The following is a 23,618-nucleotide window of genomic DNA, read 5'->3' on the forward strand; positions in this document are numbered from 1 at the left end:
TGTGTGTGTGTCCTGCCCTTTAAATATGTATTTTTTTTTTCTTTAACACAGAAGTGCAATACAAATATGCCCTTTTATAAATTTTTTGTAAACCTTGTTTATTTCCGTGGTGTTTTGTTTGTTTTCTGGCTGCATGGCATGCTGCCTGGTAGCTGGTCCGCAGTTTACTTAACGAACAGACAGCCTGAAATCAGCTCATCAGTCAAGGTGTGCACAAGACTTTGTCCCAAGGTCAGACCCCTGGTGACTCAGCAGAGGAGGTGGTCTGACCTCAGGCCACTTTGCTCTCAGAAGTGTGACAGCCTGACTAGCTTGACCTTCGGTGATGAGAGAAGTGCGTGGCAGGCAGACCTTGGCCCGTAGAGGTTGCATATGAGTCCCCTCCCCTCCCCTCCGTAGTTGCTAGCTGTAAGGTTACTCTGGATGCACCTGAGTATATGCAGATTTATCATCAAATAATCCCAGAGGACGAGATGGTTGGATTGCATCCCCGACGCAGTGGACATGAGTGTGAGCCAATTTCAGGAAATAGCAAAAGACGGGGAAGCCTGGCATGCTGCAGCACGTGGGGTTGCAAAGAATCCGACACCACTTAGCTACTGAACAGCGGCAGTCCCAAAGGAAACAGGTAAATTATGGCACATGGTGGCTGCCAGGTTAGATTGCCCAGGTGTTCCCCTTCCACTCCCTCTATCCGCTCAGCCCCTCAGGATCCGTTGCCAGGACCCTTTGCTTAGAGTTCATTATCACTTGGATGATAATAGTTCTAGGTGTTTGAACTAATGACTTTTGAACTAATTGTTCCTCCTGTGTGGTGGCCAAGAGGGGGATGCAGTCATGATCCTTTCTGCTGTGGGGTGTTTCTCTAACAAACCGAGTACTGACCCCGCAGCAGAAAGCCCAGGCCACTGGCAGCGGGACTCGGGCGGCCAGGCAGGCGCGCGGCCCTGACCCCGCAGCAGAAAGCCCGGGTCACCAGCAGCAGGGCTCGGGCGGCTGGGAAGCACGCGGCCCTGCGTGTGAGGCCTGCAGGTCGCTCTTCGGAGCCTGGCCCCTGTGCGTCGTGCAGGCTCCTCTCTGTGTGGCGTGCAGGCTCCTCTCTGTGTGTCATGCTGGCTCCTCGGCCCCCGTGCATCGTGCAGGCTCCTCAACGCAGCGGCAGCAGTTTGCCTGCACGAATCATTGTTTTGGAAACATTAGGTTCTGCGTTGACTGTTGTAGTTCCTCCTGTGCTTTAAAGTCCGTCAGGACTGTCTGCTGTGCTCTTAGTGCTCGGCTGCAGCACCGCATAGGTTCTGAGCGGTCCTCCCCAGCTCATCCTTTCCCAGGAGACTTAGTGTTTTTATTGTGCACTTTTGCAGAATATGAGAATTTTCTGCAACTTAATTTTGCATTATAGGAAAAATACCTGCAGTGCTTTACCAGTGCTGCGATCATTCTTTTATTCAGTTTTTTATGCAAATAACCCATTCTTTATAAATAAGCACACATAACCAAAACAAACAAAAAGCACTCAGTAGTCTTATCACTGAGATCATAGATGCAAACACCATTATGGAGACCTGTGGTTCTCAGACACAGGGGGCGCGGGGTGGATTCAGGAGTCGAAGGAGAGGTTTGCCCACAGAAGGACATTCGGCAGTCGGAGCCGTTTTGGCCCATGACAGTGAGGAGCGGGGGGCGGTTGTTGAGGGTGTGCCCCTGGTGTGTCCGTGGGTGCTGGCCAACACCCCGCAGCTCTGTGGGGTCCGTCCTGTGACAAAGACATACCGGGCCCAGGGTGTGCTGAGGCTCAGAGATGTTGATGCAGACACGGATTGTAGGCGTTTTTCTATGACTATGAGTACATACACTTTTGGGGCTTGCCTGGTGGCTCAATGGTAAAGAATCCACCTGCCAATGCAGGAGACACGGGTTGGGTCCCTGGGTTGGGAAGATTCCCCTGGAGAAGGAAATGACAGCCCACTCCAATATTCTTGCCTGGGAAATCCCATTGACAGAGGAGCCTGGTGGGCGAAAATGTTGGACACAACTTAGTGACTTAACAACAACAACAGTGTGTACAAAAAGCGGAATCAGTTTTGCCTATTAATTTGTAACCTTTTAACATTTGTTATATTATGAACATACCTGTTCATAACATAATGCATAAATGTACCTTCTCACTGTCCCTTTTTGTTTGTTTGTCTAGTATTTCATCGTCCTTTTAGAAACTGACTGAGTGGTGTTCCATTGTACAAAGCGTCCTGATATATGTATTTCACCACTGCCCAGTTTTTGTTCGGAGTTCTCGGCTGTTTCTAACATTCTTCTGTTGGAACCATGTTAGATCTTGTCGTTTTGTCTTTTGCCTTCTGCCCGCCGGTCTCCCGTTTCCTGCCTCTGGCGCTCTACCCCCACCCCTGGGTGCCCTCTGTGAGTGATGACACCCCTCCCCCCGACAGCTCTCTGCCTCTGCCACCCTGCTCAGGGCTACCACTAATCTCTAAGGTTTCCCTCACTTTGAACACATTCCACAGCCAGTGAGGCAGTGCTGAAATACTGAATAGATGAGTAACTTGAAATACTTTCATCAGATTTCAGTTTTAGGCATAACTTTTACATTTTGCTTCCCTTTACTTTTTGTTTCTTTTGAAAACTCAGCCTTCCAATAGGTGCCCTGTGCCTTGGCTCTGTGGCCCGCTTGGCTTTGCTGCCTGCCTGGGCGTCCCGTGTGGTCCCCTGGCCAGTGTCCCCAGGAGGGTCGGGTGGTGGGCCTGGCAGAAGGTGCTGGCTCTCACTGGATGCCGCGGGCCCCTGGGCAGGTTGAATGGCAGTGGTGGTGGGGACCCCTCTGTGCCCCCAATGCTGCCCCGAGGCAGCTGCCCTCCACCCGCAAGGCAAGGTGCCGCTTCGGGGAGGAAGGGGTCCTGTCGGCGTCGGGCCAGTTCCTCTCCGGGGGCGGCGTGGTGGGGACCTTGGGGGTCTGGGCCGGTGTCCCCACTGCTTTCCCTCAGCGCCCCCCCAGGAGCTTGTTTGCGCCACGGTGTCTATTTTTGTGTTTCATACGACACTGTGTGAGGAAGTCCGTTGTCGACGCACATCCCAGCTGTTGTGAATGGCCTGTGTCTCCGGGGGCTTCCAGGTGGGGATGTGTGTGTTGAGCCCAGCGTCTCGGGTAACATCGGAACAGCAGGACGTGAGTAACAGGAAGTGACAGAGATGACCGAGTGCCCAGATGCTTATTCTCGGCCACCTTTCCCAGCCCTGCGGCCCGGGGAGCTATATTTAGCTGAGTATTTCCAGGTTCCTAATCCCATGGACACGGTCCCTCAGTTCTTCTTTTGGTTGGTGGCTGAACTGCGTCGTGCTGATGCCTGCTCCCTGTCTCTGGTCTACTGCAGTGACCCGCAGGTTCTTGCCCATCGGCTTTAGAACCTGAGTTTTGTTTTTTTTTGCTGAGCCACTTCGATTCTGACCCACTCTGAGCAGTTGGCAAACGTTCTGAAAGTTGGAAGAGCAGCAGGTGAGAGTTCCAGGAGTGGTGAGTGACGAGGCCGTGGGAAGCTGTGTGGGGAAGAAGTTACAAGGATTTAAAGTGAAGTGGGATGAGTTGTAGGTTGTTGTCAGTACCTCTAGAGGGCTGGTTTGTGTCTTCTGTTTCTTAGAAGTGCAAGGCTGGGATTTTAAAAGCCCCGGGCTTGATGGTGTGACTTCACCCACGGGCTAGAAGCGCTCTCTGGTCACCCCCTGGCCAGGTTAGAAAGCCCGCACATCAGATACACATCTTGGTGATGAATTTCCATTGTCTGAATTTCCATTGTCGGAGCTTTGTCAGAGGAGAAACTTCACGCAGGTCCCCAAGCACAGAGGAGCCTCAGGCAGTCTGCCCGGGGGTGGGGAGCGGCGCCCAGTCCTCATTCCTAGGACCATAGGTGCGGGGGATTTTTGCCCAGTCCTGTCAGATGGTGCTTCAGGCACGTGTTGACCAGGTGTCCACCTGGGCTGCTGGATGTCCCGCCATGTGCCCAGGGGTCTGCCCTGACTATGCCATCACATGGGGGAGCAGCCCGGAAGCCAGCCCTTGGCGCTCATGGTCCCCTCACCTGCCCTGACCTGTGGCGGCCTTGGGATCAGTCCTTCCTGCTGGAGGACCACAGGAGACAGCTGGGGACGCTGACAGCAGTCACCGGGGGTCACCCTGAGGCTGGGAAGTTGAGCCTGTGGGGGACAGTGGCCCTCAGATGTCTTGGTCTGTCGTGACCGCCCTGCCCTGTGGCCCTCTGTCCGCACCTCTCGTTCCTCTGTCCTGAGCTGAGGGAGCTGGCTTGTCCTTTGAGCAATAGGACGAGCTCCTCGGTGGCTCTGAGAACGCTCCCAAAGGAAGGTTCTGGGTCTGACGGGAGCTCCCGGTGGTTGGCGCGGGGTGTGCTGGGAGAGAAGTCTCTCTGCCGGGCTCCAAAAGCTTCCTTCTGAGCGGCCCTGCCAGCGCCTCCCCCGTTCTCCCTTCATAACGCGTCAACTTTATTTTCACACACTCAGCCAGCTCTTTTAGGACTCGGATATCTACTCTGGGATGAGAGATTTGAGAGGCAAATTAGGAACAGTTGTGTCTGCCGTGAGACGCATGGCAGGCGCAGAAGCGCGGGCGTGTGACTGCCACGCGCGCCAGAGGGGGGCATTCTGCGCGCCGAGAGAAGGAGCGCACGCCTGCCAAGCTCAGGCTCCCAGTGGTGCCTGGGTTTTACCAGCAGAGTCCGTCTGCAGGCGTGGTTTCAGGTTGACCCATTCCCTTCTGTAAGGCCAAGCTATAACTCACAAGGCAAACTGTAAATTTCTACTGTAAACTGGAAGGACAGTAAATTGTACACATTGTGTAAGTGTAACTGCTATACAGATACAAAACATAGTGTGCATCTCTAGTTCTGGCCTGCATATTTGAGCACACTTTTGTGCCAAGAGATTGAACTTTTAAAAAAATTGTTGAAGATTTCAAGCATTCAAAAAGTAACTTGAACAACTCTGTCCATGCCCCAGCCGGAGAAAGAGGCGCTCTGAGTGTCCGTGGAGCCCTCTGTGTGCCCTTTGTCGTCCTGTTCCTCCCTCCCTCCCTCCCCTGAGGTCGGGCACCACACCTGTCGTTTGTTTTTGTGTTTTTGATACTTTCTTTACCTTAGTGCTGATATAAACAGTACACAGTATAGTTGCGCCAGTTTAAACATTTTTGATAAATGGTATTGCACTACACATCTCCTGCAGCTTGCTTTTCCTCACTCAGCATCATGGTTCAGTTTTATCCATGTGGACTCATTCACCTTTAGTTAAGGGGTTCAAGGTTTAAAATGACAGATTCCTGATCTCTAGAATTAAACCAGAATTTCCAGGGGGCGGGATGTGAGCCTCAGAACTTTTCACAAGTACAGTGAGTTGAGGCTCACAGTGCTCCAGGGTTAGTTTTGTGGCTGGCGTTGGGGATTGGTGGGTGACGCATCCCACTGCTGACTTGTTTTCCCAGATCTCAGTGCTACAGGCAGTGCTGCTGGGAGCAGTCTTCTGCTTGTCTTGCTGGGCACACAGCATGCATTTCTCTCGAGTTTGCTTCTAAGGGCAGAATTGCCAGGTGTGTGTGTCTTTAGCTTGATGAGATATTGTCAAATTGTTCTGCAAAACTTTAATTTTTTTAAGCAACTCACCATTTTTTTTTTTTTTTTTTTATTGTAGCTGGGCTGATGGCAAGGTGACAAAACCTCATGGGTGAGATAAAATACTGTGCACGGTCAAGATTTTGATAGATACCCAAACCCCAGCACGTCCAGAATTGAACTTCTGCCCCTCCCCTGCCAGCTGCAGAGCCAGCCTGCAGCCTTCCCCATCCCGAGATGGCCACTCACCTCCCCGGCTGCTCCAGGGGCCCCTGCTGGCTCTGTCAGGGCCCACAGGGAGGGTGAGAGTCCAGCCGCTTCCGCCCCTTGATGGGGTTGCTGAGCACCTTCCCTTAGGCTTCCCTGACTTCTGCCCTGCCTCCTACGCCCAGTTTTCAGTACAGCAACCAGAATGATGCTTTTCAACCCAAGTCAGGGGTCAGCCTTCTGCTCATAAGCTCTGTGCACCCCCCCGTTTAACTGGGAGCAAAAGCCAGAACTCTGTAACAGGTGCCCACAGGGTGCTTGGGACCCCGGGGCCTCGCCCCAGCTCACTGGCCCCAGCCCGCAGCCGTGCTCCTGCTTCAGGCACTTCTCTCCCACACCTTCCAGTCTTTTCCAGTGAGGCCCACCTCAGTCCCCTCCCTGACCTCCTTTTTCTGGTCGGTCTCCTCTTCCCATAGATTCACCACCAGTACTACACTCTGCGTTAGGTAATTTACTTCTTTATCACAGTATTGGTTTCCCGTCTGAATTTGAATGTCAGCCCCAGGGAACAAGCATCTTGTCTGTCTGTTCACATGGAGGACTGCTTGAATTTATTTCTCAGAGGAAAGGAAGAATTTGGAGCCTGGAGATGAGGGTTGGGTGTAGGAGGGGAGGGGCGGTTGAGGCCTCGGGGGAGAGGAGGAGGGGGAGTGGGGGGCAGTTGGCGAGAGCAGGTGTCTCGGTATGTGCGTGGACCTGTTGGTGGGCACTGGGCCCTGTGAATCTGGAGCTGGGGGCAGCTTGTCTGGGTGATGTTCCTGGTTGCTCCCAGAGCACACCTGCTGTGGGAGGGGCGCTGGGGCCGGTCCCCCAGGAAGTGCAGTGCCGTTTGTGGGCAGGACCTGAGGTTTGTGGCTGACATAAGATAGGGCTTCACTGAGTTCCCAAGCCATGGTGTGTGCAGGAGCGAGTCCTGCCATTTCCGGGGCTCTGACTCGTGCAGGTGCGACTACCAGGCCACGTGTCGCAACCGGAAAAGGGCACGCCCTGTGACCCTCCTGTCACGTGGGGAGGACCCAATTTGGCGTTCTTAGAGATGGTGTACCCAGGGCGTGTCCACATATTTCCTTGGCAAGTCAGGTTGAATCTCATGAGTCCTACAAATACAGGACTTCAGCAAGAGAAGAGTATCCTTTTAACCTGTGCTGAGTCCACTTACACTACAGTTCTTAAGAAACACAGTATGGTTCTGAATGTTTGACATTTCATTTAAACATGTTAGTTACTAGAAAATGTTGATTGTGGTTACTTATTTTTAATTAAATCTTTGGAGATCTTTTCAGATTCACACGGAAGTGAAATAATGCAGATATCCATTGTTTTATCCAGTTCCATTCATTGGTAACATCTTGCAAAACTGTAGCAAAACGTCACAGCCTCCTGGCGATGGTGGGTCAAGAGCCAGGCCTCCGTCTCCACAGGGATCCCTGGTGGTCCCTTACAGCCACACCCGCTGCCCGCCTTCACCCCGGGTGACCTCCAGGCTGTTGTTCATGTCTGTGATTTTGTTATCTCAAGTGTTCTGTGAATGGGGTCGGGTAGCAGGTAACCTCTCAGAGTTGGCTTTTCTCACCCAGCAGAGCTCCTTGGAGATGCCCCCAGGGGGCTGTGTGGTAGTTTCTTTTTGGACTGTCACAGTGGAGTGGTGTTCCATGGAATGGGCGTACCACCGTGGGTTTAATCATTCACCACCCAAGGGCATCTGGCTTCTTTCCAGGTTTGGGTGGTTATGAACAAAGCTGCTGTAAACATTCATGGACAGGTTTTTGTGTGAACACAGGTCTTCACGTCTTTGGAAAAATGCCCAAGTGTAATCGCTGGGTTGTCTTGTAGCTTCATGTTTGGTGTTTAAAGAAACCGTCACATTGTTTCCCAGAGTGGTCGTGTATCCCCGCCAACAACACGGGTCCGTTTCTCCACATCTCCAGCATTTGGTGTTGTCCCTTTTTAACTTTGTCCATTCTGATAGGTGTATAGTCATGCTGTGGTTTTGGTTAACATTTCTGGAACGGCTGTTGATGTTGGGGCCCTTTTCTGTGCTTATTTGCCTGCTTGGTCTTCTCTGGACAGCACGTGGCAGGTGCTGGAGCCTTAATTAGTGCTGCCTGAGGAGGTGGGCGTGGGTGCCCCAGTTGTTTCCGTTTGGCTGGAGTCCAGTGGTTATTGGCTGCTCCCCTACTGTGGATTCTGCCCGGTTAGGCTCCTCTTCCCTGGGGCCATGACTGGAGAGGGTGGGCTTCTGGTGAGCTTTAAATTCTTTCTGTCCTCACCGGTATTTCTGGCTGGGCTTCCTCAATGCCCTGTCTAGGATGTCAGGGGCAAACAGAGACCCCCGAGAACTCAGTGCCTTGTCATCCCTCAGGCCCTCTTCTCTCCACCCTTTGCAAAATTTTTTATATCTAAGTTCAGGATTTTAGCTGTACCTAGCCAGAGGAGAAGTGGGCAACAGAGGGTGAGATGGTTGGATGGTATCACCGACTCAATGAACATGAGTTGGAGCAAAATCCAAGAGAGTGAAGGACAGGAAAGCTTGGCTTGCTGCAGTCCATGGGGTTGCAAAGAGTTGGCCACGACCTAGCGACTGAACAACAAGAAACCAGAGGGAAGAGGAAAAGTAGGTCTAGCCACCTTCCCGGATCAGAGGTCTGCTGGTCATTGTGGTTGTTTTTGGGTCTGTGAGGTCTGACGACCCGGCCTGCGTGTCCGTCCTGGCGGCCGCCCTGCGTGTTGCGGCCTCGGGCCCATCCCAGGCTCCGGGGCACACGTGGCTTACTGCTGAGGGTGTTTGGTTTGGCCTTAGTTGCATGCAGCATGGCAGAGCACACAGGAGCGCAATCTTTTTGTCATTTGAGGTCTCACTTGCGGATGAGCAGCACAGCCAGGCCTGCGGTTGCAAACTGCTCGACAGGCCTTTGCAGGTGAATCATGGGCCGCCCATCATCGTCCCCCAGATCGCATTTCTCCACCCTCTGCTTTGAACCCTTGGGAGACCTGGTGGGAGTGGGAGGGGGCGCGGCCAGGTGACTCAGGGAAATGTCCGCAGGATCCTTGGGCTGACCCTCCTGGCCGGCGTTCCTGCCAGAAAGGAAGCGCAGTGCGCCAGACGTGGCCTGTTCCCAGTGAGCCGAGCAGAACTTGTGGCGACTGCCAGCTCCTTCCCCACATTCAGCTCCTCCGTTCCTGGCACCGCTCACAGGGCAGTCTTGCCTGGAATCCAAGTGCGGAGCCACTGACCATTGGGGTTGGGAGCCGGCCTGAGCCAGCCTGCCCGGGGACCTGGGGTCCTGGCCCCTGCCTCGTTACCTGCGGGACTTGGGGGCGACCTCAGGTCCCCCTCCTGGTGCCTCCTGCAGCCTGTGGGGGGCACGCGGGAGCAGGCAGACACCTGTCAGCACCCGGTAGCTTTGCCAGCACCGCCGAGCGCCTTCCCGGGGAGTTGGCACTGACATCCTCTTGGTTGCCTCCCTGTCCTGTCCGCTCCTGTGTGTGTAACTCAGGTGTCCACCTTCTCCACCGAGACATCCTGTCTGTGTGTTTCCAGCACGTCTCCTTTTTCTCCATGATTTCTCAGTGGTCGGTCACACCTGGGTTTAGGAGTCCTCAGCTAATTCTCCCCAGGGCATTGGAAGATATTTGCCTGGCTTGGGTGTCTTAGACTCATTTAGAGTATCTAGTATTTTCTCATATTTCCAGGAAGATCATTTGTCTGAAAGGATGGAAACAAAAATTAATAAGGGAAAAAACAAAAAGTAGTTTTTTTTTTTTTTTTTGTCTACCGTGTATTATTGTGCTTAGTTGCTCAGTTGTGTCTGACTCTGCAGCCCCATGGACTGTAGCCCACCAAGCTCCTCTGTCCTTGGGATTCTCCAGGCAGGAATACTGGCATGGGTTACCATTTCCTTCTCCAGGGGATCTTCCCAACCCAGCGATTGAACCCACATGTCTTATGTCTCCTTCATTGGCAGGCGGATTTTTTACCACTAGCACCGCCTGGGAATCCTACCATATATTATTAATGTAAATGTAAGGCTTTATTTTAAAAATAATTATAATTAGTACATGCACATGGTATAGAGATCAAAACGATGAAAAGGTATAAAGTGAGTTTCTCAGCCCTTCAGAGGTCCCCTCCCAGAGGTGACTAGGTTACTTTTTCCCCTGCACCCATGTTATGCCTGCAACTTGCTTTGAGCATTTAACAGTGTATCTTAGAGGTTGTTCCGTGTAAGTACATGAAGAGTGAGTAGCGTCAGTGTATTTGGGGTTGTGTGGTCTCCGATATATGAAGGTGCCAGCTTCCTGCCGGTCATACGTTGATCAGTATCTGAGTTGTTCTTTTGTCTTTACAGTGAACTTTCATGAATAACTTTGTATGTGTTGTGTGTCAGGCTCATGAAGACATCTCTGTAGGAGCACTTTTTCTATGACAAAGATGTATATATACTTCAAAGTCTGCTAGATTTCCCCCTGTGTGCTCCACGTATGTGCTTTCCAGTCAGCATTTTGTGTGCTCAGTTGCTCAGTTGTGTCTGAGTCTCTGTGACCCCGTGGACTGTAGCCCGCCAGGCTCTGCTGTCCGTGGGATTCTCCAGGCAAGGATACTGGAGTGGGCTGCCACGCCCTCCTCCAGTGGATCTTCCCAACCCAGGGATCGAACCCACGTCTCTCATGTCTCCTGCATGGCAGGTGGGTTCTTTACCACTAGTGCCACCTGGGACCAGGCCCCCTAGGAGTTGTTATTTACACCTCAGTGAATGAGACACGTTATCAAACTTGTGATCTCTGTGAATCTTGTAGGTAAAAAAAGTATCGTATTATTTTAATTTGCATTTATCTTATGAGTAAGGCTGACCATTTTTTCCTGTGTTTAAGGTCCATCCACTGTTTTAATATAGTTCTGCCAGTGTCTCATATTTATTTGCACCTTCCATCTTCTGCCTCCCTCTTGTACATTTAGTTTTCTAAACACACTGTCCAGGGGTCTGGGTAGCCATGCCATTTTTCTTTTGATTCAGTTATGCAGTTAACTTTATTCCAAGTTTTATACTCTTTTTACCAAAATGTAGCCTTCATATGGAAGAATGCCCCGATCACAGCATACAGCTTTATCTTCTCTTTTTCCCTTTTGGCCATGCCTCGCAGCATGTGGGATCTTAGTTCCCCAGCCAGGGATCAGACTTGTGCGCCTGCAGTGTAAGTGTGGAGTTCTAGCCACTGGACCGCCAGGGAGTTCCCACAGTGTAGAGCTTGGTGAATGTTCCAGATCAAGAAACAGAACGTCAGCAGCTCCCAGGGGCTCTCTTTTGTGCCCTTCTCCCCAGGCAGCTAGCTTCGGACCCTTCAGGTTAGTTTTACTTAAAAAAAAAAAAAAAAAAAAAGCTTTGTATATGCATAATGAAATTATATGAAAGGTATAAATGTTTTTGCCACGTGGCTGCTTTCAGCATCGTAAAGCTTTATTTTGTGCGGCTCCGGGTGGACCGTCCCCCTCGCTCTGCAGTGTCCATGGTTCTAATAGACCGCAGTTGGTTTATCCACTTTACCCAGGCAGGGAGGGCACTTGGGTTGTACCCAGGGCAGGCCTGTTACGAGTACAGTGGTGGAGTGTTTGTGTATGAGGCCTCCCGCCCCACACCCCACAGCAGTGCTAGGACGTGACGGCTCCTTTAATGGCCTCTGTGTTCAGATGAGTACGTGGAGACCCAGGGAGGGGTGGCAGTTGCTCTAAGTCACACATCTCGCAGGGCTTCAGACCAGGGCATATCCTCAACACCACGGGTCGGGCCCCTTCTGGGTCCCGAGCACGTGTGGCCCCGTTGGCTTCCCCGATAGCTTCCCCGATAGCTCAGCTGGTGAAGACTCCACCTGCAATGCAGGAGACCCGGTTCGATTCCTGAGTTGGGAAGATCCCCTGGAGCAGGGATAGGCTACCCATTCCTGTATTCTAGGGCTTCCCTGGTGATGCAGATGGTAAAGAAGTCGCCTGCAGTGCGGGAGACCTGGATTTGATCCCTGGGTTGGGAAGATCCCCTGAAGGAGGGCATGGCAACCCACTCCAGTATTCTTGCCTGGAGAATCACCTTGGACAGAGGAGCCTGGCAGGCTACAGTCCATGGGGTCACAAAGAGTCGGACACGACTGAGTGACTAAGCACAGTCCCTTGACAACCACGGCAGGTGGCTTCTGGCATCCCCCCTTTTCCAGAAGAGAAACATTTCCCAAATAGCCAGTGGCCAGGTGAGGTTCTGTCTGAGGCATCTTCAAACATACACAGGAGTTTAAAAAAAAAAAAAGCAGGCTGAGAACCAGATGCTTGGACATTGATCTGTTGGTCAAGCCCTAAAATAGAATGGGCATAAAAAAACTCATGTTCTCTTCTGAAAGTTTCATGGTAACTCCTAATATAACCCCTGAGTTATACAAAATAAAGGTATTGTCTTTTTGTAACTGCACTTATTCTGCTCATAAAAAGTGCAAGTATGAAAGCTCACGCTGGAGTGAATAATAAGTGTTTGCTGAGGTTTCATAGGCAGATGCTCACTGGTGGAAATTCCTTATGCAGTGACCCCAGGCCATCAGCAGTCAGCAGGCTGCCATGACCTTCCCGGACACCCCGTCCAGAACACCCACCAGCCCCCTTGCACCCGATCCACTTCCTCTTTCATGGCTCTCTCAGCATCTGACGTGTTTTCTGGTTTGTCTGTCTCTCCCCCAGTGCAGGTTTGGGCTCAGTAGGCATCTTGCCTGTCCTGGCCTTGGGAGCCCCCCGTCTAGAGCAGACACTGGGCTGGCATCTGCTGGGAGGGGCACAGGCCGCCCACTGAGCCTCCAGGAAAGAGAGAGGCTCCCACCACCCAAGGCCAGGAGAGCCTGCTGCTCTGGGCTTCAGTGTCTGTCCTTCCGTCTCCCCTGCCCTCTCCTGGGCTGACTTCTTACACCCGCCTGGTCCCTACGAGGCGTCATCGTGGTTACCCTGGCCGTGAAAGAATGAACAGCACTGTGCGTTTGTGACCTGGTTCTAATTACATCCTGCTGTGATTAAGCTGTGTAGGTAGTTTATGGAAATCACCGAGGAGATAATCTATAAAATACTGTTTTCTAAATGTTTTGAGCCAGAAACAGGATCATCTAATAACTTAAGCTGGGTGTTCGTAAATTGGATCTTTCTAATATAAATTAAAGCTCTAACATGGGCAGACATCCAGAAGTTAAATAACAGATTTTATTGGTGAATGCACGAGGAAGCAGCCATTTTCCCAGCCCTGCTGGTGGGAAGGCAAAATGGTGCAACCCCCACGGAGGGAAATTTGGCAACAGCAGCAAAATTACACATGCATTTATTCTTTGTCAGGGTGGTTATACTTCTTGGAATTTATTCCAAGAATACCCCAGCAAAAATATGAAAAGATCCACGCAAAGGGTGTTGGTTGTGGTGACGATTGAAATAGCAAAGAATTTTCAGTATCAGAGACTTGCCATAAGTGGGACTGGTTGAGCAGACTCGAGTATTTCAGTGCGGTGGAGTGCCTGCTGTGCAGCTGGGGAGACAGTCAAGAGTCCGCGGCTGGTGCTGAGGAGTGCTGGCCTGGATGCCCGCAGTTGACCTTTGGCAGACAGTGCAAAGGTCAGGGGCACTGACTCTCCCTGCAGCTGGAAACCCACGTGTCATTTATAGTCGACCTCCCTTGACCCTGGTTCTGCCCCAGCCAAGGTTCGCACCTGTGGATTCAGCCAGCCGCTGCTCATGGAGTATTTTCGATGTTTGGGGGGAAAAAAAAATCTGCCTATGAGTGGAGATTTGCAGTTCAAACCTGTGCTGTTTGTAGGCCAATTGTGATTAAATTAAAAAGTCAGAGTGTACAAACATGTCTCTGGTATGCTACTGTTATGAAAAGAAAATATTAAATATATACGTGTATTTGAAGGAAATGGGAGGATAAACCATACCTTATTTATTTTCAATGCTGCCTTTGGGGGAGGGAGGGAAGCAGGATGCTGCTGCTGCTGCTAAGTCGCTTCAGTCGTGTCCAACTCTGTGCGACCCCACAGACGGTAGCCCACCAGGCTCCCCTGTCCCTGGGATTCTCCAGGCAAGAACACTGGCGTGGGTTGCCATTTCCTTCTCCAATGCATGAAAGTGAAAAGTGAAAGTGAAGTCGCTCAGTTGTGTCTGACTCTTGGCGACCCTATGGACTGCAGCCCACCAGGCTCCTCTGTGCATGGGATTTTCCAGGCAAGAGTACTGGAGTGGGGTGCCATTGCCTTCTCTGAAGCACGATGAGGGGACACACAAAATCTGTGCCTTATTTTGTCAGCTCGACTTTAGGACCATGTAGATGTTTTATAGCAATATAAAAAAAGTTAGGTAAAAGGTTTTGATTTTTCAAATTTTGGTAGACATTGTCAACATTCTCTCTAAAAGGTGTGTACTCTGCACTCTTTCCTCTCACACCTTTTCCAGCGACTGAATTAGCATCTTTAACAACCATGCCGATCTGTTAGAAACAGTGTGCTCTTTTCATTTGTGTTCCCCAGTGACGAGAGTGATTAAGCATCTTTTCATCCTTTTATTAGCCATTTTGCACCTCTTCAGTGAAATGCAAGTTCACAGCTTTTTTCTGCTTATTTATAAAGTCTCTATATGTCACAGATTTACTTTTCTTTTGTTGATAGCTTTTAGGTTCGTGACCTCATTTCCCTTCAAATTATCAGGCCTGACTGTAGTAGCTGGTGGTGGTTCTATTGTCACATGTTAAAGGGTTTTTACAGTAACTTTATTTTTGGCTGTTCTGGGTCTTTGTGGCTACACAGGCTTTTCTCTGGTTGTGGCGAGTGGGGGCTCCTCTCTAGTGTGCAGGCTGCTCTTTGCAATGGCTTCTCTCGTTGCAGAGCGTGGGCTGGAGGGTGTGTGGGCTTCAGGAGTTGTGGCTCCCAGGGTCTAGAGCACAGACTCAATAGTTGTGGCTCACGGCTTAACTGGTCTGCGGCAGCTGGGGTCTTCCCAGATCAGGGATCAAACCCGAGTCTCCTGCATTGACAGGTGGATTCTTTACCATTGGCAAGTCCCAACAGGTTTTTTCAAAAGGACATTTATGTATGATATGTTTGAAATGCACAGGAACTTCCTGCAATAACTGTGGGTCAGACTTCCCTAAACTGTTCGAGTGCTGGGTGGTCAGCTCCTTAGCTCCTTGGAGCAATGGAAACTTGGTTTTCTTTTCCATTGAAAAAAAAGTTGCCTGTGGCTGGTTATCAGTCTAAGTAGTAAATAGCTGGTAAATGTTCACTTATGTTGATCTTTGGTGAATATGTATCTAAATTTGATTGTCTTTCTGATTTGAGATTGTTACTGACTTTTAATAACCAAGGATAATCTTTTTATATTCTGGTCCATTGACTACCCAAATGAAACAATACTTCCTCATGAAAAAAAAGAAAGGATACAGTGAAAGTTTTGAAACTTTTCAGAACATTTTGGAAAGTTTCCACAGCTGCCAGCACCTGCTGTTGGCCTGCGGACACCTTGCATGTTTCCTGTTTCTCTAGGTCATCACTCCATGTAGGAAGCTCATCCTGTGTGCAGATAACAGGAAGGAGATGGAAGACTGGATTGCAGCCCTGAAGACGGTGCAGAGCAGGGAGCACTTTGAGGTGAGAGGAGAGCGCCCCTGTCACCCCCCGGTCACCCTCCGCCCTGTCACCCCCCCCCGTTGGCCTACCCCCGTCACCCGCCCCCCATCACCCTCCCCCCTATCACCTCCCCGTCACCCCCCGTCACCCTCCCCCCGTCACCCTCTCCCCCATCACCCCGTCGGCCTCCCCGTCACCCTCCCCCTGTCACCCCCATCACCCTCCCCCTGTCACCCCCCATCGGCCTCCTCCCGTCACCCTCCCCCTGTCACCCCGCCCGTTGGCCTACCCCGTCACCCTCTCCTCAACCCTGTCACCCCCCTGTCTGCCTCCCCCGTCACCTGCCCCCCATCACCCTCCCCCCTATCACCCCCCCGTCGGCCTCCCCCCATCACCCTCCCCGTCACCCCGTAACCTACCCCATCACCCCCCGCCATCCTCCCCCTGTCACCCCCCATCGGTCTCCTCCCGTCACCCTCCCCGTCACCCCCGTCACCCTCCCCCCGTCACCCTCTCCCGTCACCCGCCTATCACCCTCCCCCTGTCACCCCCCGTCACCCCCCCATCACCCTCCCCCTGTCACCCTCCCCGTCACCCCCCATTGGCCTCCGCCCGTCACCCTCCGCCCGTCACCATCACCCTCCCCCCATCACCCTCCCCCGTCACCCTCCACCCGTCACCCTCCACCGGTCACCCCCCGTCACCCTCCACCTTTCACCCCGTCACCTTCCCCCTGTCACCCTCCCCCCATCACCCTCCCCCGTCACCCTCCCCCGTCACCCTCCCCGCCGAGTGCACAGTCCCAGCGTTGCCCACGCGGGCCTGTCTGGTCTGCGGCTCACTGTCTCAGATGCTCCTTGAAGGTTAAGGCTCATGGCTCTACCTGTGGGGTATCAGCTGGTGACCCCGTCTGATTTCTTGTTGAACCTCGTCCAAGTTACCACATTCGGGAAGGTCAGAGGGGCGCCTCACGTTCGCCATCTTTGGCCCCCATTACTGCAGCCCACCCAGTACAGCATGGACCACTTCTCAGGGACGCACAACTGGTACGCCTGCTCGCATGCAAGGCCCACCTACTGCAACGTGTGCCGCGAGGCCCTGTCCGGGGTCACGTCCCACGGACTGTCCTGTGAAGGTACGGGCGGTGTGTCTGCCGCCGGGAGGGGCCCCGGGATGTGATGTGAGGCGCCCTCGGGGTCCAAGCATAGTCACTTGCGGTCAGGGCAGCGTCGAGGGGCCTGTGTGAGGCCTCCCTTGTTTACTGTGCCCATGCAGGAGTCTGGGTAAAGGATTTTTTGCAGTGACGGAACAAGGTGAAAAGAGGGAATTGGTAGCATCGAGACACAAAGAGGAAGTGTGAAGGACGCAGAGGGAAAAGAGATTTAACCGTCTCGTGGCCACAGTGCAGCTGCAGCCCTGTCTGGGGCCATGTCTTCCAGACCAGAGGGCAGGGGTGCAGGGCTCGGGTGGGAGAGGGAGAGGAGAGCCGTGGCCCAAGGCCCAGTGCCCACCTGCTGCCTGATCACAGACAGCTGGTGACCTTAAGAAGGGCTTTCACAACTTTTAAAGGTTGAAAAGTACCGAAAGAAGGCAACTGTGGTGTGACACAGAAAAATCACGTGACCCTTAAGTGTCGTCAGTTTCTGTGCATGAAGTGTGGCCACGCAAACCTTCGTGCTGTGGGGGCCACGAAGCCCGAGCTGCTCACTCTCTGGCCCTGCTCAGAGAGCCTGCTGACCCTGGGCAGGCTGTCCACCTGGTCTCCCCGTGAGCGATGTGCATGCAGGCTGGTGGCTGCGCTTAGATGGGAACTGAGCGTCCACGCTGCACCCACCTTGGCCAGGAGAGCAGGGCAGCTCACCCTGGACTGCAGCCTCGGCGCCGGACTGACATGCTCATCCTCTCCCAGTGTGTAAGTTCAAGGCCCACAAGCGCTGCGCTGTGCGTGCGACCAGTAACTGCAAGTGGACCACGCTGGCCTCCATCGGGAAGGACATCATCGAGGACGAGGACGGGGTACGCCTGGGGGACCCTGTGTGGCCCCTCTCGTGCTGGGCTGAGAGGCCCCCTGGCTCCTGCCTGGGCTCAGTTCTCCTGCTCCAGGGGAAGGGGGACAGGGTTCCCTCTGCATTGGTCCTCCTGGCATCCGGGCGTCCTGAGCCCTGTCCAGTCCCTGGGAGTTGTGGGTGCCCAGCAGGGGGAGCAGAGGTGTGGGCAGCCTCTGCAGACTGCACCCCACCTCCTCGTGGGGAAGAATGGCTCGGCCGAAGCCGTTTCGGAGCACTATTGCCGAGGAGGAAGCTTGGCTCGCGTGGAGGTTGCGGGGACACCCTGGCGCCCCCCGCCCCAGTGCGTGTCTCTGTGTGGCTCGCAGATCGCCATGCCGCACCAGTGGCTGGAGGGGAACCTGCCCGTGAGTGCCAAGTGCACGGTGTGTGACAAGACGTGCGGCAGTGTGCTGCGCCTTCAGGACTGGCGCTGCCTCTGGTGCAAGGCCATGGTGAGAGCGCCCGCCGCGGCGGGGCCAGGAGGGTTCTGGGGGCGGGAGGGGGCCGGCGCCCCCTGTGACGAGCAGGTGCCTGTTGCAGGTTCACACGGCGTGTAAAGACTCCCTGGTGACCAAGTGCCCGCTGGGCCTGTGCAAAGTGTCGGTCATCCCGCCCACCGCGCTCAACAGCATCGATTCTGATGGTGGGTACTGTGCTCTCCTGTCTCAGCCGTTTCCTCGGATTGCCTTCTCCGGGCCCTCTCCTCCCAGCTCTGGAACTGGTTATGTTGGTGATGTTGAAATGTGGTGGGACCCAGCCGCTGTAGGGGGAGGTGCTGGTGAACAGGGTCCTGATGGCAGGCTGCTGGGCACCTTGGACTCGCGGTCCAGATTCCTTACCCAGACGTGGCGGGTCCATTGGCTACTGAGTAGGCACTGAGCGTGAGGCCCTCCTCTGTCTTGGCGTGGGCCGCCCGTCAGCTGGTCTCCGTCTAGTAGGTGACACCTGTCCCATGCTCTCCCAGCCCCCCACCGGGTGGTCCGTGAGGGTGCGTAGTAACAGGTGCTAGTGGGCGCGGGGCGCGTGTCTCAGGAAGTCGGCTGCCACGTTGAGAGCCACGTCTGGCATTTCGAGTCCTGTAGAGGTGAGGCCGGCTCCCCTGTACGCAGGAGGATGATGTGGAAACCTGTGGATTAATCTCTTGCTGGTTTCCTGGGCGTGTACGTGCAGGTTCTATGTCCCACGGGGGTGTCTGCTTGGCACGCGATTGAGAGCGCCTTGGTGTCTTCTGTGGCCCTCAGATCTGCTTTTGTCCTTTTCCCTCCTCACACGCAGGCTTCTGGAAGGCCACGTGTCCTCCATCCTGCACGAGTCCGTTGTTGGTCTTTGTCAATTCAAAGAGTGGGGACAACCAGGGGGTGAAGTTCCTGCGAAGATTCAAGCAGCTGCTGAACCCTGCCCAGGTCTTTGACCTCATGAATGGAGGACCACACCTTGGGTAGGAAGCCTGTAAAATATCTCTTTATTGGAGTTTAAAAACTGTGAAGATAATGTATGCTTACTTAAAAAGATTCAAAGATACAGGAAATTTTAAATGGGAACTAATCCTTCCCAAACCCCACCGGCAGAACGGTTCATAGTCACGTGTCCTTCCAGCTTTCCAGGGCACGTGTGCACCCCAGGCAGGGGTGGCCTCTGTTCCCTGCCGTTGTGCAGCATTTTGTACGGTGTCAGCTGGCAGCAGTGTGTACGTGTTCTGACGTCAGGCGTTACAGGTTGGCCTCATTCTTTTGAATGACTGCTTAGTTTCAACGGCTTCCCTGCTGGCTTAGATGGTAAAAAGTCCACCTGCAATGCAGGAGACCTGGGTTTGATCCCTGGGTCGGGAAGATCCCCTGGAGGAGGACATGGCTACCCACTCCAGTATTCTTGCCTGGGAATCTCATGGACAGAGGAGCCTGGCAGGCTACGGTCCGGGGGGTCTTGTTTCGGGAAGATGGCACCGGCAGCAGGAGCAGAGGCGTCTTGAAGGAGCTCTGAGTCCCCTGGGGCATTCCAGGAGAAGTGCCGATGGCCTGTGCTGCGGAGGGGGTGGTGCATGGCCTGGCCCTGGGTCGTGGTGGTGCTGCCTTTCTCTGAGGAAGGAGACGTGGGTTGGGAGGCGCCCACGTGATGCTCAAGTGGTAGTTCTGGTGGACAAGTGTGGTCTTTGAGGAGAGCCGAGGGGTCAGCATTAGGGCCATTTGGGGCCATCAGCCTCTGTGTGGTCCCTGAAGCCGGAATGAGGGTGAGACCACCCAGCTAGAGGCTGGGGAGTGAGCACAAGGGCATGGGGTCCTGGGAGGGGTGCTGCCAACGAGGAGCAGGGGGACCCAGAGGGGCACCGGGAGGGGACAGAGCTGGAGCTAGAGGGGCGCAGGGTGGGCCAGGGGACGGTCACACACACGTGGGCAGCGTGCTGCAGCCTGGGGCTCCTGAGTGACACGGGGGTGCTGGCTGAGAGGGGCGGGGGCGAGGCTGGGAGGCCTTCGCTCTCGGTGCCTGTGGCCCCAAGCGGGTGCAGTGTGAGCGCAGTGGGGCTCCAATCCCCCGCAGGCTGTTTCAGGGTCAGCTGAGAGGAGCACAGGAGGGCACCCGGCCCAGGACCGACTGGCTGTCGTCTGTCCCTTAGAACGGATCTCACACCCTTGACATTCTGTTTCCTTGGCAGCTTGCGTTTGTTCCAGAAGTTTGACACGTTCCGGATTCTGGTCTGTGGTGGAGATGGCAGTGTGGGTTGGGTCCTCTCCGAAATCGACAGCCTCAACCTTCACAAACAGGTACTGGGGGTGGAGGGCCCGGGCCAGGGGAGAGCGAAGCCGTGTGACAGAGGCTGGGTCACCTCGGGTGATGCTGCCCGCCCCCTGGGGTGGTCTCGGAGGGAGGGCAGGGAAGCCTGATGGCATTGTGGGGACCCAGGGCCGGACACAAAGAACACTCCGGTGCAGGAGGGTCCCAGGTGCGGGCAGATCTGGGTGTGGCTCCTTATTGGGTAGTGATGGCATCTGCTCGATGCCTCTTGCTGGTGAGCCGGCCGGGGTCAGAAGAATATTTGGACTTCAGGTCAGAGTTAGGGCTGTGTTTTAAGTGTTGATTGATTTTCTACGCCAGCTCCCTCACCCCTTCCCCCTCCCAATAATTAACCACTGGTAGCATTTCAGTCGGAGAAGGCAATGGCAACCCACTCCGGTACTCTTGCCTGGAAAATCCCATGGATGGAGGGGCCTGGTGGGCTGCAGTCCATGGGGTCACTAGGAGTCCGACATGACTGAGCGACTTCACTTTCACTTTTCACTTTCATGCATTGGAGAAGGAAATGGCAACCCACTCCAGTGTTCTTGCCTGGAGAGTCCCAGGGACGGGGGAGCCTGGTGGGCTGCCGTCTGTGGGGTCGCACAGAGTCGGACACGACTGAAGTGACTCAGCAGCAGCAGCAGCAGCAGCACCTCAGTAGAGCTTCTCAGGTGACTCAGGTGGTAAAGAGCCCGCCTGCCAATGCAGGAGACACAGGTTCTATCCCTGGGTCAGAAAGATCCCCTGGTGGAAGAAATGGCAGCCCTCTCCAATATTCTTGCCTGGAGAATCCCATGGACAGAGGAGCCTGGTGGGCTGCAGTCCGTGGGGTCACAGAGGGTCGGACAGGACTGAGCGCGCACACCCACGCTCACACAGCGTCTCGGTCCTGAGCACGCACACCCACGCTCACACAGCGTCTAGGTCCTGAGCGCACACACGCACGCTCACACAGCGTCTCGGTCCTGAGCGCGCACACGCACGCTCACACAGCGCCTCAGTCCTGAGCGCGCACACCCACGCTCACACAGCGTCTCGGTCCTGAGCGCGCACACCCACGCTCACACAGCGTCTCGGTCCCTGTCCTTCAGGCCTCTCCACCAGAATGCACGCAGGACAGCGCGTGAGGGACTTTAAATGGACTCACAGCACTCACGCGGTGTACCGTGTAGTAGCGTTGTGTATTTTAAATCGGCACACTGTGAGCACCTCTGTCCCCAGGAAATGCAGGTCTGTGGTGGTTTTCCGCGGCCGACGGAGGTGGGCGGCTGCACCAGCCAGGGGCTAGTTCATCTCCCCGCGCTTATGGACACTTAGGTTGCTTCCTAACGACTGTGCTGGTAAAAACCACATGTGCCCTTTCCCAATTATGTTCTTTTTTGAAGAGCCCCCAAATTGAAATTTCGGTGATACTGCCAGACTGCTTTGCATCAGGGCTGTCCCAGTGTAGGTACCTGTCGCTCGTAAACCTTGCCACGTGCTGGCACCGTACATCTAACAGCTCTTGTCCCAACTTAGTAGACTAAAAAAACGGTATGTTTCACTGTTATTTCTTCATACTGGTGAAGGAAAACATATCCTCAGTTAATTATGAGTTTTGAAATGAATCACCTCATTTTTTTAACCTACAGTAGTTTTCTGTTGGGGTATTTATTTGCCTTTTAAAAAACTGATTTCTGAGGATTACTGGGGATGTGAACTCCTGGTTGGCCGCGTTTTCCCTCGGTTGTCACTTGTCCTTTGCTGAGTTGGTGGTCTTTGTAAGTGGGCTGGAGCTTTTGCCCCGTGTTTATTTCCGGGAATGTTAGAGAGGGGATGGAGGGCTGGTGTCCGAGTCTGCTCAGCAAGAGGGAGGCCCACTGCTTAGGAGAGCGAGTACTGCCCCCTGCTGGTGACGTTCGAGCAGTACGCTTAGGTCCAATTTTAAGGTTCCTTCCCTTTCAGAATCGTAACTGAGCTTTACTATCACAAGTCAGGAAGGTAGTTTCTCATGCATTCGGCTGTGTTCGGAGCACGTTCGTCTTCTTTGGCTTCTCTGTGGCCCTTGACCGTCAGGTCACCCCGGAACCCCTCGGTGCTCCTTGCCTTTTGGCCGCCCGTCCAGTCCCTGCTCCAGATACCAGGCCCCACCTGGTTCTCCACATGCTCAGCACCTGCAAAAGCCAGTGACTCTTAGCTGAGCCCCAGGGCCACATCCCCGGCTGCCCCGGCCCTCCTTGGCTGCCTCTGGTGCCTCAAAGCTGGCATTCCCAGCCCTGCCTGCCCCCTTCGAACCCTTTCCTTGGAGTCTGAACATTCACCTGCCTGCCATCCGAGCCGGAGATCCGACAGGGGTCTTGAACCCTCCCTCGTTGTCTCTGGTTCTCCTGTTGCCCCGGAGCATCCAGCACAGCCGTGTGTGCTGCTGCAGTGTTGTCCTGGCCCCCGGCGCCATCTGTCCACTGCTTTTGGGAGCCTTCCCTCGGGCAGCTCTACTCAGGCCGTACCTGAGCCTCTCAGGTCTGCCCCACTGCCCCCCCCCCACAGCCCTGAGACCTTCACTTGGGCTGCTCTGCTCCAGGGTTCGGTTACGGTCCAGACTCGTGGTGTGACTCAGCAGCCCCAGCTGGGCGCCTTCTTCCTCCTCTGCGTCTCTGACTTCCTCTCTCCTTGCTGCCCCCTCTTTGGAGCTCTGGTTTGACAGGGAGGGGGGTGGTCTCTGCTCCCAGACCCCTGGACCTGGGCTCTGCTGGGCTGTCACTGTGCTGCCTGCCCTTTCCTTTGAGGCTCCCGAAGCCGGCTCTGGCCCTGTCTGCCCAGGGCTGGGCATCCTTGGCCTCACCTGCTTTGGCCAGCGTGCTGTCCCTGGCAGGGTATAGGGCCTCCCTCGTGGCTGGGGCAGGTGACCTCGGGCTGTGTCGCGCGTAGGGAGGACTGGCAACCCTCCCCACACACATGTTGTGCTTGGCAGTTGAAGGCTGTTGGGCAGCCTGTGTCTCGGGAACTTCCTGAGCCCTGAGTTGGTGAGGGGGGATTGTGCAGGAGGCTCTGGGTGGGAAATCCAGGTGGCTGGCAGGGCCTGAGCGGGGTGGGGTTGGTCCCTGGGGAGTGGCAGGCGAGGGGGTGTGGGCTGAATGGAGGAGGTGGTGGTTTGAGGGTCACAGTGGACGTCCTGGTGCCTGTCTGGACGGGACTTACAGCTGTGGCAGGTGCTATCAGGGGCAGAGGTGAGCTTGGCGCTGGGGACGTGCTGTCGTGGGTAGGGAGCAGGCGAGGGGTCACAGCCCGATTCTTGGGGGCT

General features: G+C 54.3%; 1 protein-coding gene across 4 annotated transcripts in view; it reads left to right on the top strand.

Annotated features, from left to right (window-relative positions):
- The window catches only part of DGKD (diacylglycerol kinase delta), a 109,154-nt gene that overhangs the window by 60,925 nt on the left and 24,611 nt on the right, over positions 1 to 23,618 (top strand). For 3 of the 4 annotated variants that reach the window (XM_061412664.1, XM_061412665.1, XM_061412667.1), the window contains 7 exons: positions 15,435 to 15,539; positions 16,521 to 16,653; positions 17,428 to 17,534; positions 17,893 to 18,018; positions 18,107 to 18,209; positions 18,842 to 19,004; positions 20,217 to 20,325. In XM_061412664.1, coding sequence (XP_061268648.1) covers positions 15,435 to 15,539; positions 16,521 to 16,653; positions 17,428 to 17,534; positions 17,893 to 18,018; positions 18,107 to 18,209; positions 18,842 to 19,004; positions 20,217 to 20,325 — 846 coding nt within the window. Of the gene's footprint in view, positions 1 to 3,081; positions 3,506 to 15,434; positions 15,540 to 16,520; positions 16,654 to 17,427; positions 17,535 to 17,892; positions 18,019 to 18,106; positions 18,210 to 18,841; positions 19,005 to 20,216; positions 20,326 to 23,618 lie in introns of those variants that run through there. The other variant, XM_061412666.1, reaches the window with a different exon arrangement.

This window comes from Bos javanicus, chromosome 3 (genome assembly GCF_032452875.1).
Source record: "Bos javanicus breed banteng chromosome 3, ARS-OSU_banteng_1.0, whole genome shotgun sequence".
Lineage (NCBI taxonomy): Eukaryota > Metazoa > Chordata > Mammalia > Artiodactyla > Bovidae > Bos > Bos javanicus.